The sequence below is a fragment of the Chiloscyllium plagiosum genome, unplaced genomic scaffold (assembly GCF_037043375.1).
Source record: "Chiloscyllium plagiosum isolate Xiang-an unplaced genomic scaffold, Cpla_swu_hap1 HiC_scaffold_4, whole genome shotgun sequence".
NCBI lineage: Eukaryota > Metazoa > Chordata > Chondrichthyes > Orectolobiformes > Hemiscylliidae > Chiloscyllium > Chiloscyllium plagiosum.
The window spans coordinates 129,744,949-129,767,318 of NW_028270142.1; the positions used below are offsets into that span (position 1 = coordinate 129,744,949).

The following is a 22,370-nucleotide window of genomic DNA, read 5'->3' on the forward strand; positions in this document are numbered from 1 at the left end:
CCCCCCCCCCACAACTCTGCCATGAACCAGAATGCTGGGAGAAAATTATTGTTTGAGTGCTATCATAGTATTTTGAGATGCCTGAGCGAGATAACAATGCGATGGTTTTACAAGTCACTGTTGAGATAGCAGTACCTTCAGTCTTGCCTCAGCATGTGTTTGAGTGTTCACAGTCGGGTGGAGACAATACTGAACCTTCTACTGTAGCAACAAGAGAACTATCCACTGAACCAGGGTTGTTACTACGTAACTATAGTGCAGATATCCCTTAATCAACTCATTCAGCAATATCACTAAACACCTCTGAAGCAGATAGGACTTGAATCTGGGCCTTCTGACTCAGAGGGAGGGACACTACCACTGTGCGACAAGAGTTCTGAAATTCCAGTGAATTTTCACATGTAGGCAAGCCATACCTGAAGCTTGTTGTGGCACATTCACCAAATCAGTACAAGTTTGTGTACTGACACTGCGATGTATATGTTCACTTCCACAACAGATGGTACATCATGATCACTGGACCATAGGGAATCCATGTCTCACCAACTCTAATCCCCTCTCTCCCCCAATTCAAAGTAATTATTTTACCACTTTGAAAAGTACTCTGTCTTTATCTGAATTTTAATAGATGATGGAAAAGGTCACAACAAATTGTGTTTATCAAGGGGAGACAGGTAAAACACTCGAAGGCCAAAGTAATGAATGAATGAAATTTTCATGACATTTGCATCTCTCAACAGTCTGTGAAGGGGGTGCGGTTGGGGGGGAGTGTATAGGAAGAATTCCACAGGCATTGATTTTAATATAAAATAGAAAGTAAAAGCAATTTGAATCAATTCATGAGCTGCCTGTGTGCTCTGAGTAGAGAATCGAATAAGTCATTTGTTAAAATAAGAACTTGTAAGCGTTCAAAAATTACATCTATATATTGATGGTGATAGCTACCTTGGGGAAAAAAATTACTTGAGGTACAAGATAATAGTTTTAATCTGGAGCACTGAAACACTCTGATGTTGTGCTTTTTGTTCTCTCTGCGTTGGCCAGCAGACAGCGGATCAATGAATTTGAAAATAGTCAGAGCACTGTATCTCATAGTAAGTGTTAGAAAACAATTAATAATGTAGAGTTTTATGAGAATGGGTTCCCAATTTATATTTTTTAATAGCAGAGTCTTGGGTCTTGTGGGAGTATCGCAGCAAACCTTTACAGCACTGAATTTGGAATTGATGAATGCAAAACGTCAAAGGAGAAAATGATTAATATAAAATGACAGGGACTTAGGCTGTCTTGTACAGTATGAGCTCCTTTACTGCAATTTGTGATGGTCACATTATTATTCCAGTATCTGTGTCACTGCCCCTATATAATAGAATACTCATTGGGAGAACATTAGATCCTTTGTGATAGTCCATTAGATATGGTTCCATCACTCAATGTTAAAAAAAAAGTCTATTGACTGACCTAATTGTGGGTAGTTGGTATCTGGCAGTCTGTTTTCTATTTCTCTTTTATTTGTCTCTTTCTTAGTGCCTTGCTTATGAAGAAAGGCTCTCTTTGGTGAGGTGCTGGATCTGTGAAAATGTGTCCAGCAAGAGTCAGGATATTGTGGTCCTGGAGACCAAGACAGTATTTTGTTTGTACATTGTTTTTACCAGTAAACATTCTGGCATCATATGAACCACAACGATTACATAAATAAGCAGCAATGTCATCTGTTCACTTCCTGACCTAAACAAAATCCTTAAGACAGCCCGCACCATCACCACTGAGATACTCTTTGGTAAAATGATTCCTGAATTCCCCATTGCATCTATTAGTGATTAACTTGTATTTATGAGTCATTGTTCTGGATTTCCTCACAAGTGGAAACATCTTTTCCTCATTATCTCCTATCAACACCACCTCCCAATCATTTTAATGATTTCCAGCAGGTCACTTCCTCAATCTTTTCCTTTAATTTATTACATCCCAACTTACAGCCAGTCTGAGTCATGTCGATCTGTGCTGGGGCGACTTAACCTCCCAATAGGGTGCAATTTCTATTTATAAAGTTACTGATGTTTCAATGACTTACAATACAGCTGCATAGAATATCCTTGTTGCAAGGTATCACTCCTTTGTGTGTTGTTTTTTGTGCAACTTTTAATTGTCTAGCCCTTCAAATATCATGGAATGTATATCTCACATTAAAGGGTAGCAACTCGACCTGCCAATAAACAGTACCTCCAGCACTTCTTCCAACAACAGCCCTGATTTCAACATTACACAGTGAATGACTATCATTCGTGGAGTGCCTGTCTCCAAATGTTACCATCGGAAGTGGCAACTTCAAATGTTGTTATAGTTTCTGGTTGTGGATGGGGTAAACATCCAGCCTCCTTGTGTGGACTGACAATGGGTTTTGCTAGTCACCCTCGTCAGCAGGAATCTTCTCTAATATTTGGAGTTATTCTCCTGACTAGAAAAGTCATAAAGCAGATCTCTCAAACCCCACGTGGTCATTGGAGAGAATCCATCCAAAAAAAAAACTTGTGCAATGAGTTTCCCAGCACTGATGATCAAAGGGGTTACTTCTACTGGAAGCAGTTGGTCAAGAGGGGTAGCAATAATCTGTGCACGTACACACTAATTATCTGAATTGGATATTTTAAAAGGAATCTATAGAGAACAGCTGTTCTTAAATCCCAAATTAACCTCTGATACCTGAGCTTTCGGAATCGCAATTTATCAGCAGGATCTTTGCTACTGAGTTGAACAGCTCAGCTGAGGGATATTTGCCAGTACAGCATGCCAATCCTCAATTGAAGGGCCCCGTTAGATCCATGTTTTGCTCTTGGGAAGCAGGGTGTGATGAGTTGGGACCATTAACCATGAGGGAAGTGCCATGTTGGATCTGTCTTGGTTCCCCGGAATGTTGTCCCAGTAATTTCCAATGGAGGTAGGCTCTTCAGTTCTTCTTCCTAATATTCTGTCATCCCGTATGCCACTCAATGTGCCAACTAGTGCCCCTTTAGACTCATCCTCCCTCCCCCCACTCCGTACCCTCCCGGGCTCTTTACATCAAAGTGGGTCTATTAAGTTGGGACATTTCTCAGCATAACCTACCGATCTCATTAATTGAACATCTCACCCATAATGTTGATTGGAGTGCCATCATTTGGAGGAGTTGTCAAATCGAAATTCAATCTGACACTTAGGTGGACATAAAAGATCCCATGGCCAATATTTATCCCTTAGCAACTTCACTAAAGATAAATTGTCTAGCACTGGCACATTACCATTGTGGGACCTCACTTTGCACAAATGGTTGATGTTGAAATAAGTCCATTGAGGCCCGTAACCCGTTACCAAGTCACCCTTTATTTATAGGTGGAGAGTCCTTGACACTGATCCAGCTTTCTCAGAGGGAACAGAACCCCTGACACTCCTGTGGTCCAATCTGTCAGCCAGGGCTCACTGATTGGACCACATTAACAGCCCCAGTCAGGGAACTCATACTCTGTGAAGTCCACTTGGCTGACCTCATTATAATCACTACACATGTGTTTCCTGATGTTAACACGATGATGCCTCTTATATTCATGCAGGGTACTATATAAATCTTAGTCATATGTTTCCGTTTCTTTGAGGTAAGTAAAGCTAAAATTACCATATTTTACCATTTCACTGAGCCGTCAGTTGATGAACTGCTTCTTGTTGGAAGAAACCATTTGCATTTGTTTACTGCACTTTTGGAGCTGATTGACTTTGGTATGCACTACAAGTAGCGGCAGCCTGCCTGCATCTTAAAATTTGGATGGTGTCCTAATCCACCCAATGCATCTTTCCTGATTGAAATAAGATAACTACCCTGCTAGCTCTCTCAATGAATCAAAGCAGCATGACAGTGAGACCACTGTCGGGTAAACTATGCTACAATTTAGAGAGGAAACAATCATAGACTGAATTCTGCACAAAAGGAAATTATTTGGTCTGTGCATATCTTTTGAAAGACCTTTTCAATTCACTGCATTCCCCCGTTCAGATAGCTCTGCCTTTCCTTCCCTTTGCCACAATAGGACAGTTCATGTACAGAGTGCTCTCTTGTTGCCTTGCTATGCAAATGTAGCCCTCATTATTCCAGTACCAGTAAAACAACAGTTGCCTAGATGTTTTGAGATGAAGTCTCATACTTTTCATTAAAAATGATTCTCCTTTGTACTCCAAGGAATCATGTCAAAGCATATACGTACGTCTGGATTGGGGATAGGCCATTTGCCCTTTATGACTGTGTACTATTGATCCTATAGAGACTTTCTGCAAACTACATAGTCATGGTAGTGGAAATTTCACTGCTGATTCAAAATCAGTCCAGAAAATCTGTCTAACCTCACTACATCCATGGTTTGGCTTCCATGCAATGGCCCTTAAAAATATACATTTATCCTCTCTGCATTCAGATGGATTTCAAACTATAGTATATACAATGCAAGAAGTGACATATCATTTTTAATGCCCCATTCTAGCCTCTTCCTAATTTTTCTCATCCAACTCTATCAGTGTAGCCCTCTATCCCTTCTCATTGCATTTGACTATCTCAATCTTAAATGCGTCTGTAGCATTTCTTAATTAACCACTCTCCACCTCCTCTGATAACTATATCCCCTCATGGTAGGCCCATCTGGAAGATTAAGATGTATGGGATCCACTCTGACTTTGCCGCATGGATTCAGAATTGGCTTGCCCATAAAAAGCAGAGAGTAATGGTAGAAGAATGGTTTTCTGGCTGAAAGTCCATGGCTAGTGGTGTTTCACAGGGATCCATACTGGGGCTTCCACTGTTTGTGATATATATATAAATGACTTGGATGAAAATGTAGTTGGGTGAGTTAGTAAGGTCGCAGACGATACAAAGATCGGTGGAATTATGGATGGTGTAAAAGGTTGTCAAAGGACACAGCGGGGTATAGATTAGTTGCAAGTATGGGCAGAGAAATGGCAGATGGTGTTTGATCCGGATAAGTGTGAGATGCTGCATTTTGGGAAATCAAATGTTAAGGAAAAGCATACAGTTAATGGCAGGGGCCTGAACAGCATTGATGTACAGAGGGATTCAAGTCCATAGCTCCCTAAAAGTGGCCACACAAGTAGATAGGGTGGTAAAGAAGGTGTTTTGCATGCTTGCCTTTATTGTTTGGGGAATTGAGTACAAGAGTCAGGATGACATGTTGCAGCTTTGTAAGACTTTGGTTAGGCCACACTTAAAGTATTGCATTCAATTCTGGTCGGCGTATTACAGGAAGAATATGGATTCTTTGGAGAGGGTCCAGAAGAGGCTTACCAGTTCGTTCCTGGATTAGAGGGTATGAACTGTAAGGAGAGGTCGGAAAACCTCGAGTTGTTTTCTCTGGAGTGGCAGAGGCTGAGGGGAGACTTGATAGAAGTCTGTAAAATTATGAGATGCATAGATAGGGTTAACAGTCAGAATCTTTCTCCCAGAGTTGAAATGTCTTAAACTAAGGGGAATGCATTTACGGTGAGAGGGGGAAAGTTCAAAGGAGATGTGAGAGGAGGTTTTTCTTGCACGGAGAGTGGTAGGAGTGTGGAACACATTGCCGGATGGTGGTGGAGGCAGATACATTAGCGGCATTAATGGACTTTCAGATAAATGTGTTCATGAACACATGAACAGTTTTGAAAGTTGATTGGGTGCAGGTGTTCACTTGGAAAGCCTTCAGAAATGAGATAACGAGAGTCCAGAAACAGTATATTCCTGTTAGGGTGGAAGGAAAGGCTGGTAGGTATAGGGAAAGCTGGATAACTAGAGAAATTGAGGGCTTGGTTAAGAAAAAGAAGGAAGCATATGTCAGGTATAGACAGGATAGATCGAGTGAATCCTTAGAAGAGTATAAAGGCAGTAGGAGTAAATTTAAGAGGGAAATCAGGAGGGCAAAAAGGGGACATGAGATAGCTTTGGCAAATAGGGTTAAGGAGAATCCAAAGGGTTTTTACAAATACGTTAAGGATAAAAGGGTAACTAGGGAGAGAATAAAGCCCCTCAAAGATCAGCAAGGCGGCCTTTGTGTGGAGCCACAGGAGATGGGAAGGCACTAAAGAAGTATTTTGCATCAGTGTTTATCGTGAAAAAGGATATGGTAGATATAGACTGTAGGGAAATAGATGGTGACATCTTGAAAAATGTCCATATTACACAGGAGGAAGTGCTGGATGTCTTGATATGCATAAAGGTGGATAAACCCCCAGGACTTGATCTGGTGTACCCTAGAAAACTGTGGGAAGCTAGAGAAGTGATTGCTGGGCTTCTTGCTGAGATATTAGTATCATTGAGAGTCACTGGTGAGGTGCCGGAAGACTGGAGGTTGGCTAATGTGGTAAGATTATTTAAGAAAGGTGTTAAGAACAAGCCAGGGAACTATAGACCAGTGAGCCTAATGTCGGTGGTGAGCAAGTTGTTGGAGGGAATCTTAATGGACAGCATGTGTATGTATTTGGAAAGGCAAGGACTGATTAGGGATAGTCAACAAGACTTTGTGCTTGGAAAATCATGTCTCACGAACTTGATTAAGTTTTTTGAAAAAGTAACAAAGAGAATTGATGAGGGCAGAGCAGTAGATGTGATCTATATGGACTTCAGGAAGGCGTTCGACAAGGTTCCCATGGGACACTGGTTAACAAAGTTAGATCTTATGGAATACAGGGAGAACTAGCCATTTGGATACAGAACTGGCTCGAAGGTAAATGACAGAAGGTGGTGATGGAGGGTTGTTTTTCAGACTGGAGGCCTGTGACTAGTGGAGTGCCACAAAGATCGGTGCTGAACCCACTACTTTCCATCGTTTATATAAATGGTTTGGATGTGAACATAGGAGGTATAGTTAGTAAGTTTGCAGATGACATCAAAATTGGAGGTGTAGTGGACAGCAAAGAAGGTTACCTCAGATTACAAGAGGATCTGGACCAGATGGGTCAATGGGCTGAGAAGTGACAGATGGAGTTTAATTTAGATAAATGTTAACTGCTGCATTTTGGGAAAGCAAATCTTAGCAGGACTTATACACTTAATGGTAAGGTCCTAGGGGGTGTTGCTGAACAAAGAGACCTTGGAGTGCAGGTTCATAGTTCCTTGAAAGTGGAGTCACAGGTAGATAGAACAGTGAAGAAGATGTTTGGTATGTCTTCTTTTATTGGTCAGAATATTGAGTACAGGAGTTGGGAGGTCATGTAGCGGCTGTACAGGACATTGGTTAGGCCACTTTTGGAATATTGTGTGTAATTCTGGTGTCTTTCCTACCGGAAGGATGTTGTGAAACTTGAAAGAGTTCAGAAAAGATTTACAAGGATGTTGCCAGGGTTGGAGGATTTGAGCTATAGGGAGAGGTTGAATAGGCTGGGGCTGTTTTCCCTGGAGTGTCGGAGGCTGAGGGGTGACTTCATAGAGGTCTATAAAATCATGAGGGGCACGGATAGGATAAATAGACAAAGATTTTTTTTTGGGGGTGGGGGAGTCGAGAGCTAGACAGCATTGGGTTAGGATGAGAGGAAAGATATAAAAGGGACCTTAGGGGCATCTTTTTCACACAGAGGGTGGTGCTTGTGTGGAATGAGCTGCCAGAGGATGTGGTGGAGGCTAGTACGATTGCAACATTTAAAAGGTATCTGGATGGATATATGAATAGGAAGGATTGAGAGGGATATGGGCTAAGTGCTGGCAAATGGGACTAGATTAGGTTGGGATATCTGGTTGGAATGGACGAGTTGGACTGAAGGGTCTGTTTCCGTGCTGTACCACTCTGTGACTCTATGAATCTATGAATATGCAACAAATGGAGGGATATGGGCTAAGGGCAGGCAGAAGTTGGCATCATGTTTGGCACAACATCGATGGGCTGAAGGGCCTGTTTCTGATCTGTACAGTTCTATGTTCTCTGTAATGTGACAACCAGAATTGTGTGGTCTCGTCAAAGTTCAATGCGACTTTAACTTCTTTACTGTGTTTGAGATTCCCTACAGTGTGGAAACAGGCCCTTCGGCCCAACAAGTCCACACCGACCCTCCGAAGAGTAACTCACCCAGACCCATTTCCCTCTGACTAACGCACCTAACACTATGGGCAATTTAGCATGGCCAATTCACCTAACCTGCACATCTTTGTGACTGTGAGAGGAAACCAGAGCACCTGGAAAAAACCCATGCAGACACGGGGAGAATGTGCAAACACCACACAGACAGTTGCCCAAGGCTGGAATCGAACCTGGGACCCTGGCGCTGTGAGGCAGCAGTACTAACCACTGAGCCACCGTGCTGCCCATAAACCTATCAGTTCTATTTAACCTACTCCAGTTATAAAATGAAATATGTGAATAATGGAAATTAGAACTAAAAACAGCAAACTCTGGAAATGCATGGCAGGTCAGACATAATCTTAAAGTATATAATAGGTTAATATTTTGGATAGAAACTCCCGATATTCTTCTCACTGTTTTGTTTTTTGCTTCATGACTTAAGATTATAATGTTCTTCTTGCTAATTGCTTGTTCACATTGAAGTGAATCCCCAAATGGAAACAAAGTGTTTTTAAGTTCTGACAAATAATGGGCAATCAAATCCTATTTGTATGTCCAATGCGTTCTTGACAAATTTACCCTGACCTCTCACTGCCTGAATAAAACAGGCCTGCTGACCACAAGGACCTGTTCTCAGAGTTTGTTCTCTGATATGTTCTTGGTGTCTTTTGACGGAATAATCTGTATGACAGGTCAAAATTGGACAAGAGCCAAGATAAGGTGAGCAAGATAATTTAAGGATAGGTTTGGAAAATTTGAGCAAGAGCTACTGAAATTTTAAAATGCAAACTCTGTTCGTTACATTCTTCTTTAAAAGTCGCACCTTTCATGGTCTCAGAATTTCTCAAAATCCCTTTGCAGCCTATAAAGCATAATTGCTGTTCTAATGTTGGAAATGTGACACCAATTTTACACAGCAAGGTCTTCCAAATGAAATGAAATAGAGGCCATATAGGTCTGTTTTTATTGATGCTGGTTAAGAGATAATTATTAGCCAAATGCTGTGAGGCAGCCCTCTTTGATGTACTGCTGTAGGATCTTTCATGTCCACCTGAGAGGGTGGACAAGATCTGGGTTAACATCTCAAGCCATATATTTCCTCAGTACTTCACTGGCCTTCTCAGCTCATTTGTTCAAATCTCTGGAGTGGGACTTGAACTCATGACCTTCTGGCTGAAAGGTGAGAGCGTTATCCATTGAGTCAGCTGTGGTTTAATCTAATCTCACATTGACCATCTGTAACCTTGCTTCCTTTGATTCACTGTCCACTTCCCCAGCCTCTGAACTTTGGTCCTGGGTCACTGCAGCTCCAAGAGCTTTGAAGAACTGGTGTTTTATGCAGTTAAAGTCACGAGCAATTCTCACTTTGCTAATATGCTACTTTCAGGTTCAAATAAGTATTGCTTTCTGACATTTCATTCGTAGAATTAAATTTGCCCTTGTAGCCATTTTAAAACCGACAATATGAGATAAATTGGTTTGATATCACCATTCTCAATTATTTTTGTGAAGTTTCATTGATTAATGTGATCATCAGCATTTTGTTGTCTTCTGTATCTGAGGTAATTGCACAAGAAAGAAAAAAAGAGGAAATGCACATTAATAAAAGAGGCAGGGAGAGGTGAAAATTAGGGACTTGATATCGAAATCATTGAGGGCAGGAGGAAAAAATTACCATCAGAAATTAGTTTTTAGAAGAATGAGTGCTGAACATGGACAAATCACTGGTGGGTCACAGTTAGATTGTCTTCTGTTGGGTAGCTAGTTTAAGAAGGAAATCAAGACTGTTGAGAGATTTACCAGCTTGATACCAAGATTAGAGCTTTAGTTAAAAGAGAGGTGCCATTAGAATCTGAACAACGAATGTTAAGAAGGGATAAAAGCAGAAGTTGCTGGAAAAGCTCAGTGGATCTGGCCACATCTGTGGAGAGAAATCAGAGTTAACGTTTTACGCTGCGTGACCTTCCTGAGAACATGTTAAGAAGGGACCTGATGAAGTGCTCAAAATCCTGAGGAGTCTTGATGGTAAGTAATGAAACCCTGATTCTGGTAAGCAATGAGTCAGTAACTAAAGGCATAACTACAAAATCACTATCAGAAGGAAAGGCTAGAATTGTTTGGAGATGGGCAATTGTTTGGGGACATAAGGTGGTACAGTGGCTCAGTGGTTAGCACTGCTGTCTCACAGTGCAAGGGACCTGGGTTCGATTTCACCCTTGGGCCACTGTCTGTGTAGAGTTTGCACATTCTCCCCGTGTCTGCGTGGGTTTCCTCCAGGTGCTCTGGTTACCTCTCACAGTCCAAAGGTGTGCAGGTTAGACAAATTGGCCATTCTAAATTTCCCACACTGTTCAGGGATTGTAGGTTAAGTGTTTTGGTCAGAGGTACATGGAGAGTGATAGGGTAGGGAAATGGGTCTGGGTGGGTTACTCTTCGGAGGGTCGGTGTGGACTAATTGGACCCTATGGCCTGTTTCCACACTGTGTCGGGATTCTATGATCTAATCAAAAAGGGTGGGAACCTTTTGAGCTCTTAAAGGGGAATTAGATAAAAATCCAAAATAAACATTTAATAGCTGCTGTGGAAAGAATAGGAACTGGGATTGGGATAGCTCAGGCAAAGGCCCATCCATGATAGGCTGAATGACCTCCTTCTACCTGCCTTTGATCTCTGATAGAATCAGTGGCTTGATTTGGAGCCAGAATAACATCCAGACAAGTTATTCAGAAAGTTACAACTAGTCACGGCAGCTATAATTCCCTGAGTAACATAATGACTTGTTTACACATTAGCTATGCTATGCAATTCATGTCAAGCTTCGACTTGCCTTTCAGATAATATCCCTAGCTGAAAAGTCAGGGGGATTGATTGCTATCTGGCGTCAGTTGATTTAATTAGGGTCACTGAAAAAAACTGTCCTGATGGCGATGCTTTGTCTGATATCCCTTCCGTTCTTGTACAGAAGCTTTTGAGCCTTTGGCTTCTCTTCAGTAGACTCTCACAGTATGGAAACAGAACCTGATGTGTGAGCAGATGTGGATATGAACTGAAGCCTTTCCACTTCATGGTGCAGATTTTTGTAGCACTAATGGATTATTCTGTCGCTGTATAAAACTTGATTAGCATGTGCTGGATTAATAGCCAACTGCTCAGGAACCAACTTGAATGCTTCTTCGGATAGGGTCCTCAGAGAGGAGACTTTGCTCATACATGATGTCAATATTTAACAATTCACACTTCCCAATCCTACTTGTAGTTCAGGAACCTGGACCTCCTGTGCTTCACAGGAATGGTCTTTTCAAAGCCAGAGCGAAAAAGTAAAATAATTCCTCAGAAACACAAAGAAACAGCTTGGAGGGAAGCCAAGAGTATAAATAACTATTTATCTTAAGAGGATTTCAAGTCATCCTAAAAAATCTTAATGTTATTCCACCAAACATAGCTCATCCCAAGTGCTATTCTGTCCATCAGAGAAGCCTGTCATTTATCATTAGGGTCCTCCCTGGGAGAATCCTAATCATTAAAATATATTCCTCCCAAGCAAATGTAGCCCTAAATTGGATGTCATTTGTAAGAATCCCTGCCTTTCTTTTGCTTTCAAAACCAATATGCACAATCAACTGAATTTAATAAAACTCTTTTGCTGTTTTAGAGCAGAATTTTCAACAAATGTCATCAAATGCCTCAATCTTTTGATTAAATTCAAGGTGTGTTTATGTTACAGACCAACCAGGCTTCATGTTTCAGTGGTTGGAATGTAGAGAAGCTATACAAAGCTTGAATTCAACCCTGTGGTCAGATCACCTTTGGAGTACTGTGTATATACAAACATACAAATTAGGAGCGGTAGTAGGCCATTCAGTCCTTCGAGCTTGCTTTGCTGTTAAATAAGTTCTTGACTAATCTGATTGGAGCCTCAAATCCACTATCCGGCATTTGCTCTGCCATCTTTTGTATCCCTTATTAGACCAGAATCTATCTACCTCCGCCTTCAATATATATCAATGACCCCATCTCCACCGTGCTACACAGAGGCGTTGCATCTCTAGCTATCTATCCTCTGAGAGAAAACAAGTTCTTCTCCTCCCTGACATGAATGCCTATTTTCAACCTGTGTTCCCAAATTCTAGTCTCTCACACTGGGGAAGTACATACATCCTATATCCCTTGACAGGTCCTCCTAAGACCTTATATGTTCTAATCTGGTCACCTTGTAGTGTCTGTGATTTGCATGGCTGATACCTGAAATGCAAAGGTAAACAGACTAGATCTTTTCTCTCTTGGAACAGAGGGCTGATCTAACAGGGGTGTTTAAAGTTCAGGAAGGATTTGACAAAGTGAATACGGACTGAATGTTTCCACTTGTGGAGACAGGCAAAACTAAACGACATTGTGATAAGGTATTCATGAAGAAATTAAATGAGGGATTTGAAAGGAGCCTGGAAGAGTGGTGAGATTGCAGAACCTGTTATCACAGGACATGGTTGCGCTGTAGAGTTTGGATGTAGTTAGGGAAAGGTTAGACAAGCAAATGAAAGAGAGAAACAAGTGTTCTTCTGATGGATTTGGATGAGTAACGATGAGAGGAGAATTAAATTGGAATTTAAATGACCTGGTTGGGCCAAATAAACACTTTCTGTTCTGTATGTCCAAGTAAATCTGAAGCAGTTTAGCATATGAGCAAAATACATTTTGCTTCTAAAGGTATGTGTTGTTACTATAGAGTAAAGTTCTGATCTAACCCTGGAATAAAGATGGCAGTATCTCTGGGCTGCCTCATTTCAGGGTCATATTGAATGCTGACTCACATTTGAACTTATATGGTGACTCTAATTTGGTGCTCAAAAATACTACATAGCAATAACAACGCAGGAACACAATGGGGGAGGGATGTTATAAGACCATAAGATATAGGGGCAGCAGTAGGCCATTCAGCCCATTGAGTCTGCCCTGCCATTCTATGATATCATGGCTGATGTGATAATCCTCAACTCCACTTTCCTGCCTTTAACCCATAGCCCTTGATTCCCTTACTGTTTATCTCAGCCTTGAATCCACTATCCTCAACAGCCCTCTGTAGTAACGAGTTCCACAGATTCACAATGCCCCGGGAGTTGAAATTCCTCCCTACCTCCTTACCTCTGTGGCGACCCATTACTTGAAATTATGCCCTCTGGTGTAAACTCTCCCACAAGTGAAAACAACCTTCCCACATCTATTCTGTTGAGTTCCCTAAGAATCTTGTATGTTTCAATAAGGCTGCCCCTCATTCTTCTAAATTCCAATGAGTAAAGGTCCAACCTACGTGACCTCTCCTCACAAGACAGTCCCTCCTTATCTGGGATCAGCCAAGTGATCCTTTTCCAGACTGCCTTCAATGCCACTACATTTTTCCACATGGCAGGTGTGTATAACTGAATACTGCAGGCTCAAGAGTCTAGCTGTTGACCCTAACCCTTGAGAATATTCATACATGCAAGTTAATGTCATTTTCAAATGCTCAGCAGAAATTATTAAGTGACATTTATAACTGCTGCAGTCCATCTCGTGTACTTATAACCATACAGTGCTGTCACCATTTGATACAATTGAATGGTTTGCTTGGCCATTTCAGAGGCCAATTAAGGTTCAGCCATGTTGCTGCGATCGCACATAGGGTTGACTAGGTAAGGAAGGCGTATTTCTTCTCCTGAAGGGCATTAGAATTAGAATGAGGTTTTATTGTCACATGAACTCAAGCACAGGAATACAGTGAAAAGTTGTCAGTGTTGCCTTTCATGGCGCTAGTTTAGGTACAAAATACCTTTAGATTAGATTAGATTAGATTCCCTACAGTGTGGAAACAGGCCCTTCGGCCCAATAGGTCCACACCGACCCTCCAAAGAGTAACCCATCCAGACCCATTTCCCTCTGACTAATGCACCTTACACATGGGCAATTTAGCATGGCCTGCACATCTTTGGATTGTGGGAGGAAACCGGAGCACCCACAGTCCAAGAATGTGCAGGTCAGGTGGATTGGCCATGCTAAATTGCCCATAGTGTTAGGTGCATTAGTCAGAGAGAAATGGGTTTGGGTGGGTTGTATTACCTTATTTATAGTATAAGTTAGATATAAGACATAGTTAAAGGAAAAACTCTACAGTCAGATAAACAGATTAGTGAACCAGTTGAATTTTTATGATGATCCGGTAGTTTCATGATCATTATGAATGAGATTAGCATGATCATCTGGATTTATCAATGAACTGAATGGAAATAACCACAGCTGCCAGAGTGGAGTTTGTTCTTTTTTGTTCGTGAACATTAAGCTAGGCCTCTGGATTATCAGTTCAGCAATATTAGCACATTTGGGCTGAATGCTATTGAGGCTTGAAAGACGGGGATGTGGGGAGAAATCTGCTAGAATCACATGAGATGTTCAGAAAAGGCCTTTCAGGAACAACTCATTATATTTTATAACTAAATTCTGGATGTAAAAGCAAGATTCGCACCAGGTGAGTTGTTTATTAAGGGGGATGATTGCTTTTTGACCTGATTAATATCAAATTAACCTGTAGATTTCTGTCCTTTACATCCATTGTAAGAAAACTGGGTATTGATAATTCTTGACATGGAAGTCAGAGCAGGTACGTGGCAAGTCCAGCTCACCACTTTGTCCAATGGACCTCCATGATGGAGACCAGGTTGCAAAGCATTAGGAACGTTCCATGGACACTGTCTACACAAAGCCCATCCCATAGACATTGGCATCCAACATGTGCCATTCCTGTAAGAGCACTCATGACACATTTATCTGAAAGTAGATGGGCCCTCACTTGAACAACATGGCTGTCATATGCTTTGAGACATGTCGTACTCATGAGAGGTGATATGTAAATGTTGGCCATCCTTTTCTCTCGAATACTATGTTATAGTGATATGAAACTGGCTTAATTTCACTGGTTCTAACTAAAGCACATCAGTAATACATCCGTCAAAGTGATGCAGTCTCATAGAAGCTGGAATTTCAGGAAAATAATGGGCTAAGATAGACCCACCACTTGCAAGTCAGGAGTGGGATGGAATATTCTCAACTTGTTGGAATGACAGCTGCTCCAACAAAGCTTAAAGAGCTTGACACCTTCCAGGACGATGGTGACACTCAATCAGCTCTCCATTCACTCTTAACATGTACTTCAGCCATCACCGATGCACAGTGTCAACAAGACACACTGGAGTAACTCACCAAGATTTATTTGACAGCGCTATCCTAATCTGCAACATCTTCAATTCAAGATGGGCAAAAATAGCAGGTGCATGGGAATGCTTCTACCTGTAAGTTCCCTTCAAGTTACAAATTGGAAATATTCCTTCCCTGAGTAAAAACCGAGGAACTCTCTCCTAACAGTGCTGTGAGACTACACACCATTTGAACTGCAGTGGTTTATGAAGGTGACTTAGCAGCACTTTCTCAAGGGCAGTTAGGAAACAGCAATAAATGGGGGCTTTAATAGTGATGCCCACAAATCAGGATTAAATAAAAAAAGTTAGAAACATGGAACATGTATCACCAATCAATTTGTCAACATTGTAATATATACAAACCAAATCACTTATACAATTATTGTCAATCCTGCAGAAGGACTTGATTGGCCTATGTGTACATATTAATACAGATGAGCCTCCATTATATTCGTCACAACATTTGGCTCAGATAATTCCCAGTGAGTAGTTAAAAATAGTAGAAGAAAATTTAACAATTAGAGGTTTTAAACATTCCCAATACTCCTTGTAGTTGCAATTTCCCTGGGGTGGAATGCAAGCAGAATACAAGCTGGCTAGTTGCGAAAAGAGAAGGACAAAGGTGCTATCAAGAATGATCAACTATATGTGGCTGAATAGTTGTGAAAGACCTCAACCATCTGTGTTGCTTGCTGAATTCATTCATTCGTGTACTGAATTAAAAGAATGTGATAGTTGAGCTGGTTTCGATGGCTGGCTGTATTTATCGCTATGGTGAGGGATTGAATCCAAACATAGTCAGAGATAATAAATGTACCTGTTTTTCTGGTGCTTGTTGGTGCAAGCTGCTTTCTTTGTGTTAGAAAGAAGAAAAGCATCATCTTAAAGCTTGAAAAGCAGCAAATTGAGTGCTGAGCATTAATTTTTATCAGTCCTCCTACGCGTTTTCCTCGGAGTAAATATTTCGAACATGTTAGTGGATAAACACATCCTTTACTTGTTAAGTGATTGCTAAGTAGCAATTTATGTCAATGCAGATTTACTTAATTCCTGCACTGCGTTAATTTTTTTCCCCCATTTACGTTATGTTATAGCACCAGGGGGAGCTACAAAAAATTCCAGTGTTATTATGTCATGTTCTTTATTTTTCTTTGCCACCCAAATAATTTTATTTTGGAAGGAGTAGATATGGAAAGTTCCTGAGTGCTCTCCTAAGACCTGCTTAAAATTCCACTGGGCAGCTACCTCTCAGAATCAGCAGTCTTATTTGTGGGGGTGAGCTGTCTAGCCTGGACTTGTTTATTTGGGAGCCTTCACATTTTTCCTGATGTCTTCCTCAACAGTAACAATAGCTTATATCAGACCCTGATATGGGTGACTAAAGTGGATCAACAGGAGAGGATTCAAAGACAAAGGTGCAATTAGAGAGGCTGGGAGCTTTAAGAGGGGATAGCAGTGCTTAACATCTAAACAGCTGAGGCACTGATATCAAAAGTGGATCAAAGAAATCTGTGAATAAGCAAGTCAGCAGAATTGACAGGGTGTAGCAATCTTGGAGGATTGTTGAGCTAATTGCCCATCACTAAATCACCCTTTATTTACTTGTGCACAGTACATTGGCTGTGGCCAGCCAGCTCGGAGTCAATCCCTTGAACTGAGGAGCTTCTAAATGTTATAATGGTCAGCTTTCCTGATTAGCCCACATTAACAACCCTCACCAAGGAACTCATTCAAGAAGATCCACTACAGTTGTGGAGCTGGAAAGGTAGAAAAAAATGAGACCATCGAGGGAATGCAAAGATTGGAATTTTAAGATGGAGGCTTTGGTGGAGGAAGAGCTCATGTTGATCAGTGAGTGTGGGGCTGTTGGTTGATTGAGTCTTGATGTGAAATACAGGCAATAGATCTTTGGAGGAGCTGAAGTCCATGGAGACTGAAATATGACCAAGGAAATGTTGGAATACTCAGTGGTCAACTGCTTACACTCACAGCCTGAAACAATTTGGCCACCTCAATTCTTCAACTTACTTCCAGTTTAACACTGAAAATTATATTCAGCTTAACTGGATAGGCAAAGTGGACTTGTAAGAAATGTAAGATGGTTGGCAGTTGTGCCCATTCATCGGAAAGCAGTCCTATTTGATAAATATGCTTGCACTTGTATAAATGTTAATTGATGATTGAGAGTTGGTGGCTCTTAGTTTTCCATTCATTGTGCACTTGGGCTTGAAGAATATTTAATAATGGGAAAAGCTTTTCTTTCCTAAAATTCCCATCGAAGCAACTTGAGTTGAAAAAAACCCATTGAAAGCCTAACCAGTGTGCAAATAGTGAAATGAGCCTTTAGTGTCAGATAATTCTAAAATGCAGTGGGATAGCTTTGTGTTTATAACGTTGCAATTGCATAAAGAACACCTGATTCTTTTTACACATGATCCTAACAGGAAAAAAGTTCATCCAGTCAGTCTGAAATCATTTTAACCCAGGTGTCAGAGATGTTTGAAATGTGCTGTGGTAGTGTTCCTAATGTCTGAGCCAGGAGACCTGGGTTTTAAGTCCTACTGGCTCCAGAGATGTACAATAACATCTCAGAGCAGGTTAATTAGTGTAAATGTCTATATGACCCCGCCCTCCAATCTGAATTTATTGCTTCTAGCCTGGCCCCAGACACTTGTTGTAGAGTAATGCCTTTAGAAAATGGAAATTAAGAATGCATTCTCACATGTCATGGATAAAATTCATATCTTGGGCTAATCCTAATAGGAAAAATGTAATAACATTTTACTCAGCTTCAGTTTTTCATAAAATTAATGAAGACAGGATCTCAATGGCTTTGAGAGTGGTGCGTGAATGAGAGTGTTAAGATTGTCTGATTGGGCATTTGTTTGAATTATTGCATTAAAGATGACTTCAGTGTATTCTAGATGGGCAGGCTATTCAGAGTGAAGAAAGGGCTTCCTAGTCATTTTATCAAAAGGAATTTTAATTAAAATTTCTGACTAAGAAGATATGAAAGAATACATTTTAAATTAAAATGGGTTTTCCTTTTGTTCATTTTGGTTTCCTCTGGCTCAACAGGAAGCTGTACCTTTGATGAACCATTCAGTGATTGCGGCTACACCCAGGGAATGGAAGGTAGTGACCTTGACTGGGAGCAGATCAACACAATGGTGAAGCCTTCCCTGGATCCATGGATACCTACAGGTTTGTTGTAATATGGGATCAAAAAAGCATATGCTAATCTGATTGTCAAATATGGATTATTGTATCCTGTTTGAAACCAAATGATAAAACCTCTATTGCAACACTATGCTGGTGGTTATATTACTTGCTGCTATGAAGTTAGATTGGAATTGGCTTTTATTCTTGTGCTGTTAATGCTTGACCTTCTTAATTAACTTCTGGATGTTTTACATGAACCTGTCTAATCTGAGTCACTGATCTGAGTGCAGGTATGTGTTTCAGCTTGATTCTGAGCTAATGTGAAAGTATAAATCGTGCACTTATCGTAATGCTTCCATTGGGAAGATGTGATGGAAGTTGTGTGATATACAAATATTATTTTTCGAGCTTGGATTTCAAGCCAGTGACAAATAAGTATTATTTCAGAACCACTTCCAAATTTAGTGTGTCAGCGATCAGGTGACTGCAAGGTCCCTGGCATGTTAATTGAAAATTGTTTGTTTATACGGTGGAGTTTACCACAGGGAATAAGCATTGCAAGACATTAATTTACTCTTAGTTTAGAATAATCAAGTATTGATTTTTAGCTGCAGCTTTGTGTGCCTATGTTTCAGGGAATGACCATGATGTATGTGATGTGGAGGTGCCATTGTCAGACTGGGGTGGACAAAGTCAGAAGTCACCAGGTTATAGTCACACAGTTTATTTGAAATCACAGGTTTTCGGAATGCTGCTCCTTCATCACCTGATAAAGAAGTAGTGTTCCAAAAGTTTGTGATTTCAATTAAACTTGTTGGAATATTAACTGGTGTCATATGATTTTTGATTACATAAAGTGGATGGTTTGTATACCCTTTCAATATAATCTATTTTAGTGTTTGGATTTTAAACTAGTGGCATGTGGTTGCTCTGTGTCTATAAAGGGGTTGAACGATTATTTTGTCAGTATTTCCATAGCCAGTGAGATTTCATTTAAAACATAGTATGAGAGAAAGAGAGACTTTCTAGAGAGTAACAGAGTTTTGTTTACATTGAGCAAGGTTTTTGAATAGTTGTACATTAGGCTTAAGATCAAAGAATCTAGATGTTTTTTCTTTGGCTTAGGGGAAACACCCACATCTTGGGAAACTTTTTTTGTTTCAATTTTCCGAAACCTTGGGTAAAGTTAGGTGTGTAAGGAAGTTGCATCTGAAGAAAAAGGATAGATTACATTTGTTAAAAATAGTTTCCCTCAATGCAAAGAGTTTGATTTGAAAGTTCCAGGTGAAACCCTGAAGTGGTTATTTTAAGCTGAGAAAGTCTCAGCTCAGTTTTATGAAGACTCAGAAATGAGGCTGTCAGTCTAAAGACCAGGAATTGAAGCATTAGTTAAACTTTAAAGAAATTCTCTCTGGTGGGAGTACTGTAAAGGGATGCTGTTTAGTTTGATGGGATTATATTTTATTGTTTGTTTTGAAATCTTTAAATTTGTTATATATAAATAGTTTGGTTTTGTTATGTGATCAGCTTCTGTTATACTCATAAAACAAACTGGCAGCAATTATGCTTATGCTTCATTGAAAGACCAACTTGTTAAAACTAAAACAAACAAAATCTATCAATCCAGATTTTAACCCACATTATTGGGTGATTAGATTCCCTACAGTGTGGAAACAGGCCCTTCGGCCCAACCAGTCCACACCGAACCTCCGAAGGAAAATCCACCCAGACCCATTTTCCCTCTGACTCATGCACCTAAAATTGCACTAAGGACAATTTACCTGACCTCACATCTTTGGACTGTGGGAGGAAACAAGAGCACCTGGAGGAAACCCGCGCAGACACGGGGAGAACGTGCAAACTCCACATAGACAGTTGCCCGAGACTGGAATCGAACCTGGGACCCTGATGTTGTAAGGCAGTAGTGCTAACTACTGAGCCACCGTGTGCCCAGGGTGCTTGAGATAAAGGGATAGGAATAATGACAGTGACTTTCATTACATATAAACTGTAAAAATCAGATTGATGATAATGGTCTAGATGTGGAGTTTCACAGAATACTTTCTTAGGATGGTTCTTTTTAGGGAAACCAAACTGAGGCCTCACCAAGACCTTGCATAACAGCAGTAAGGTATCCCTACTTCTGAAGTCAAATTCTCTTGCATTGAAGATTAAAATACCATTTTCCTTCCTAATTGCTTGCTGCACCTATCTGTTTACTTGCATTGGCTGGCGTACAATATCTAAAGAAAGACTATGGGCACAGGGGCTCTTATGAGCACTGGTAGTGTTCCTATGTCTGAATCAGGTGGCCTGATTCAGAGGTTGAGTCAATATCTGATCAGTCTGATTAGGAAACTATTTAGAATACAGTGGAGGACATTTTCGGGAGCATTTTAGAATAAGTATGAAAATGTATAAAGTGTATTACTTAAATGGTGAACAACTACAGTACTCTGAAGTGCAGTTGGATTTAGGTGCATGAGGTGCATGATTCTCAAAGGGTTAGCATGCAGTTAAGGTGTGAAATTAAGAAAGTTAATGAGATGCCACCTTTTACTGCAAGAAGTATTGAACATTAGAGTAAAGAAGTTCTACAGCAAGGAATTGGTGAGCCCACATTTCCATTACTGTGTGCATCCTTAGTCTCTTTATTTAAGGAAGGCAGTAAATACTGTGGAAGAAAGTCAGAGGAGGTTTATTAGATAGAAAGTCAGAATCAGTAGGTTGTCTTATGAGGATGGGTTGGACAGGCTGGGTTTACTTTTACTGGAAGTGAGGAATAATTTGATTGAAGTATATATGATCCTGAATGGTCTCAACAGAAAAGATGTGGAAAAGGCTGATAGCTCTGGGGATGGTGGCTCAGTGGTTAGCACTGCTGCCTTATAGCCCCAGGGACCTGGGTTCGATTTCAGCCTTGGTTAATTGCCTGTGTGGAGTCTGCATGTTCTCCCCATGTCTGCGTGAGTTTTCTTTGGGTGCTCCAGTTTCCTCCCATAGTCCAGAGATGTGCAGGTTAGGTGCATTTGCATGCTAAAAGTGTCCAGGGATATGTAGGCCAGGTGGGTTAGCCATGGGGAATGAAGTGTTCACAGGGATAGGGGAGGTGGGTCTGAATGGGATGCCGTTCAGGGGGTTGGTGTAGACTTGATGGGTCAAATGGCCTGCTTTCACGCTCTTGCGATCGAGTTCAGATCTGGAAGGCACTGTTTTAAAATTAGGAACTATCCTTTTAGGACAGCGATGAGGAGAATTTATTTTAATCGGAAGGTTGTGTGACTTTGGAATTTTCTGGCAGAGAAAGCAATGGAGGCAGGGTCATTGAATAATTTAAAGGCAGAGTGGAAAGATTCTTGTGAGCTAAATAAATCAAAGATTATCAGAGGTAGATGTGAATATAATAATTTAAACACAGACAGATTCGCTATGATCTTATTGAATGGTGGAGAAGCTTTGAGGAGCCAAATGGTTTCCTTCTGCTCCTATTTAATGTTTGTAAATTCCTAAAACTATTGTCTTTACTTTTAAGACAATACATAAAACAATAAGCAGTTGCAGCTAATTGTGCTAAGAATCACAATCATAATCAATTCTTTAGAGCTGGGATGTTCCCTGTTCTTGACTCTGGTGGATGCCCTCCTGTTGATTGTACTTTACTTGCTACAACTTTCTCTAGATGACAGGAGCAATGTTAAGACACCCATGTTAAACCTGTTCTACCAAATGGCTTCTCCCCGTAATTGCTGGGAATGTGAAGACATTTGAGCAAGTGCCTTCAACACTGAGTCAGGAAAGCTGTCCTATCAAGCAGCAGTGGCACGCTGTCTCCTCCCAACGAGGGTGGGATGCTTCAGGATTCTCTGCAATAAAGAGGTGATACAGAAAACTAAAACCATGAAACCATTCAGGAGAGCACTCA

At 40.7% G+C, this 22,370-nt stretch overlaps 1 protein-coding gene across 7 annotated transcripts in view; it reads left to right on the plus strand.

Moving 5' to 3' along the window:
• The window catches only part of LOC122548881 (receptor-type tyrosine-protein phosphatase mu), a 903,264-nt gene that overhangs the window by 161,258 nt on the left and 719,636 nt on the right, over window positions 1-22,370 (plus strand). For all 7 annotated transcript variants that reach the window (XM_087986678.1, XM_087986679.1, XM_087986680.1 and 4 more), the window contains exon 2: window positions 18,365-18,490. In XM_087986678.1, the coding sequence (XP_087842804.1) occupies window positions 18,365-18,490 (126 nt within the window). The remainder of the gene's footprint in view (window positions 1-18,364; window positions 18,491-22,370) is intronic.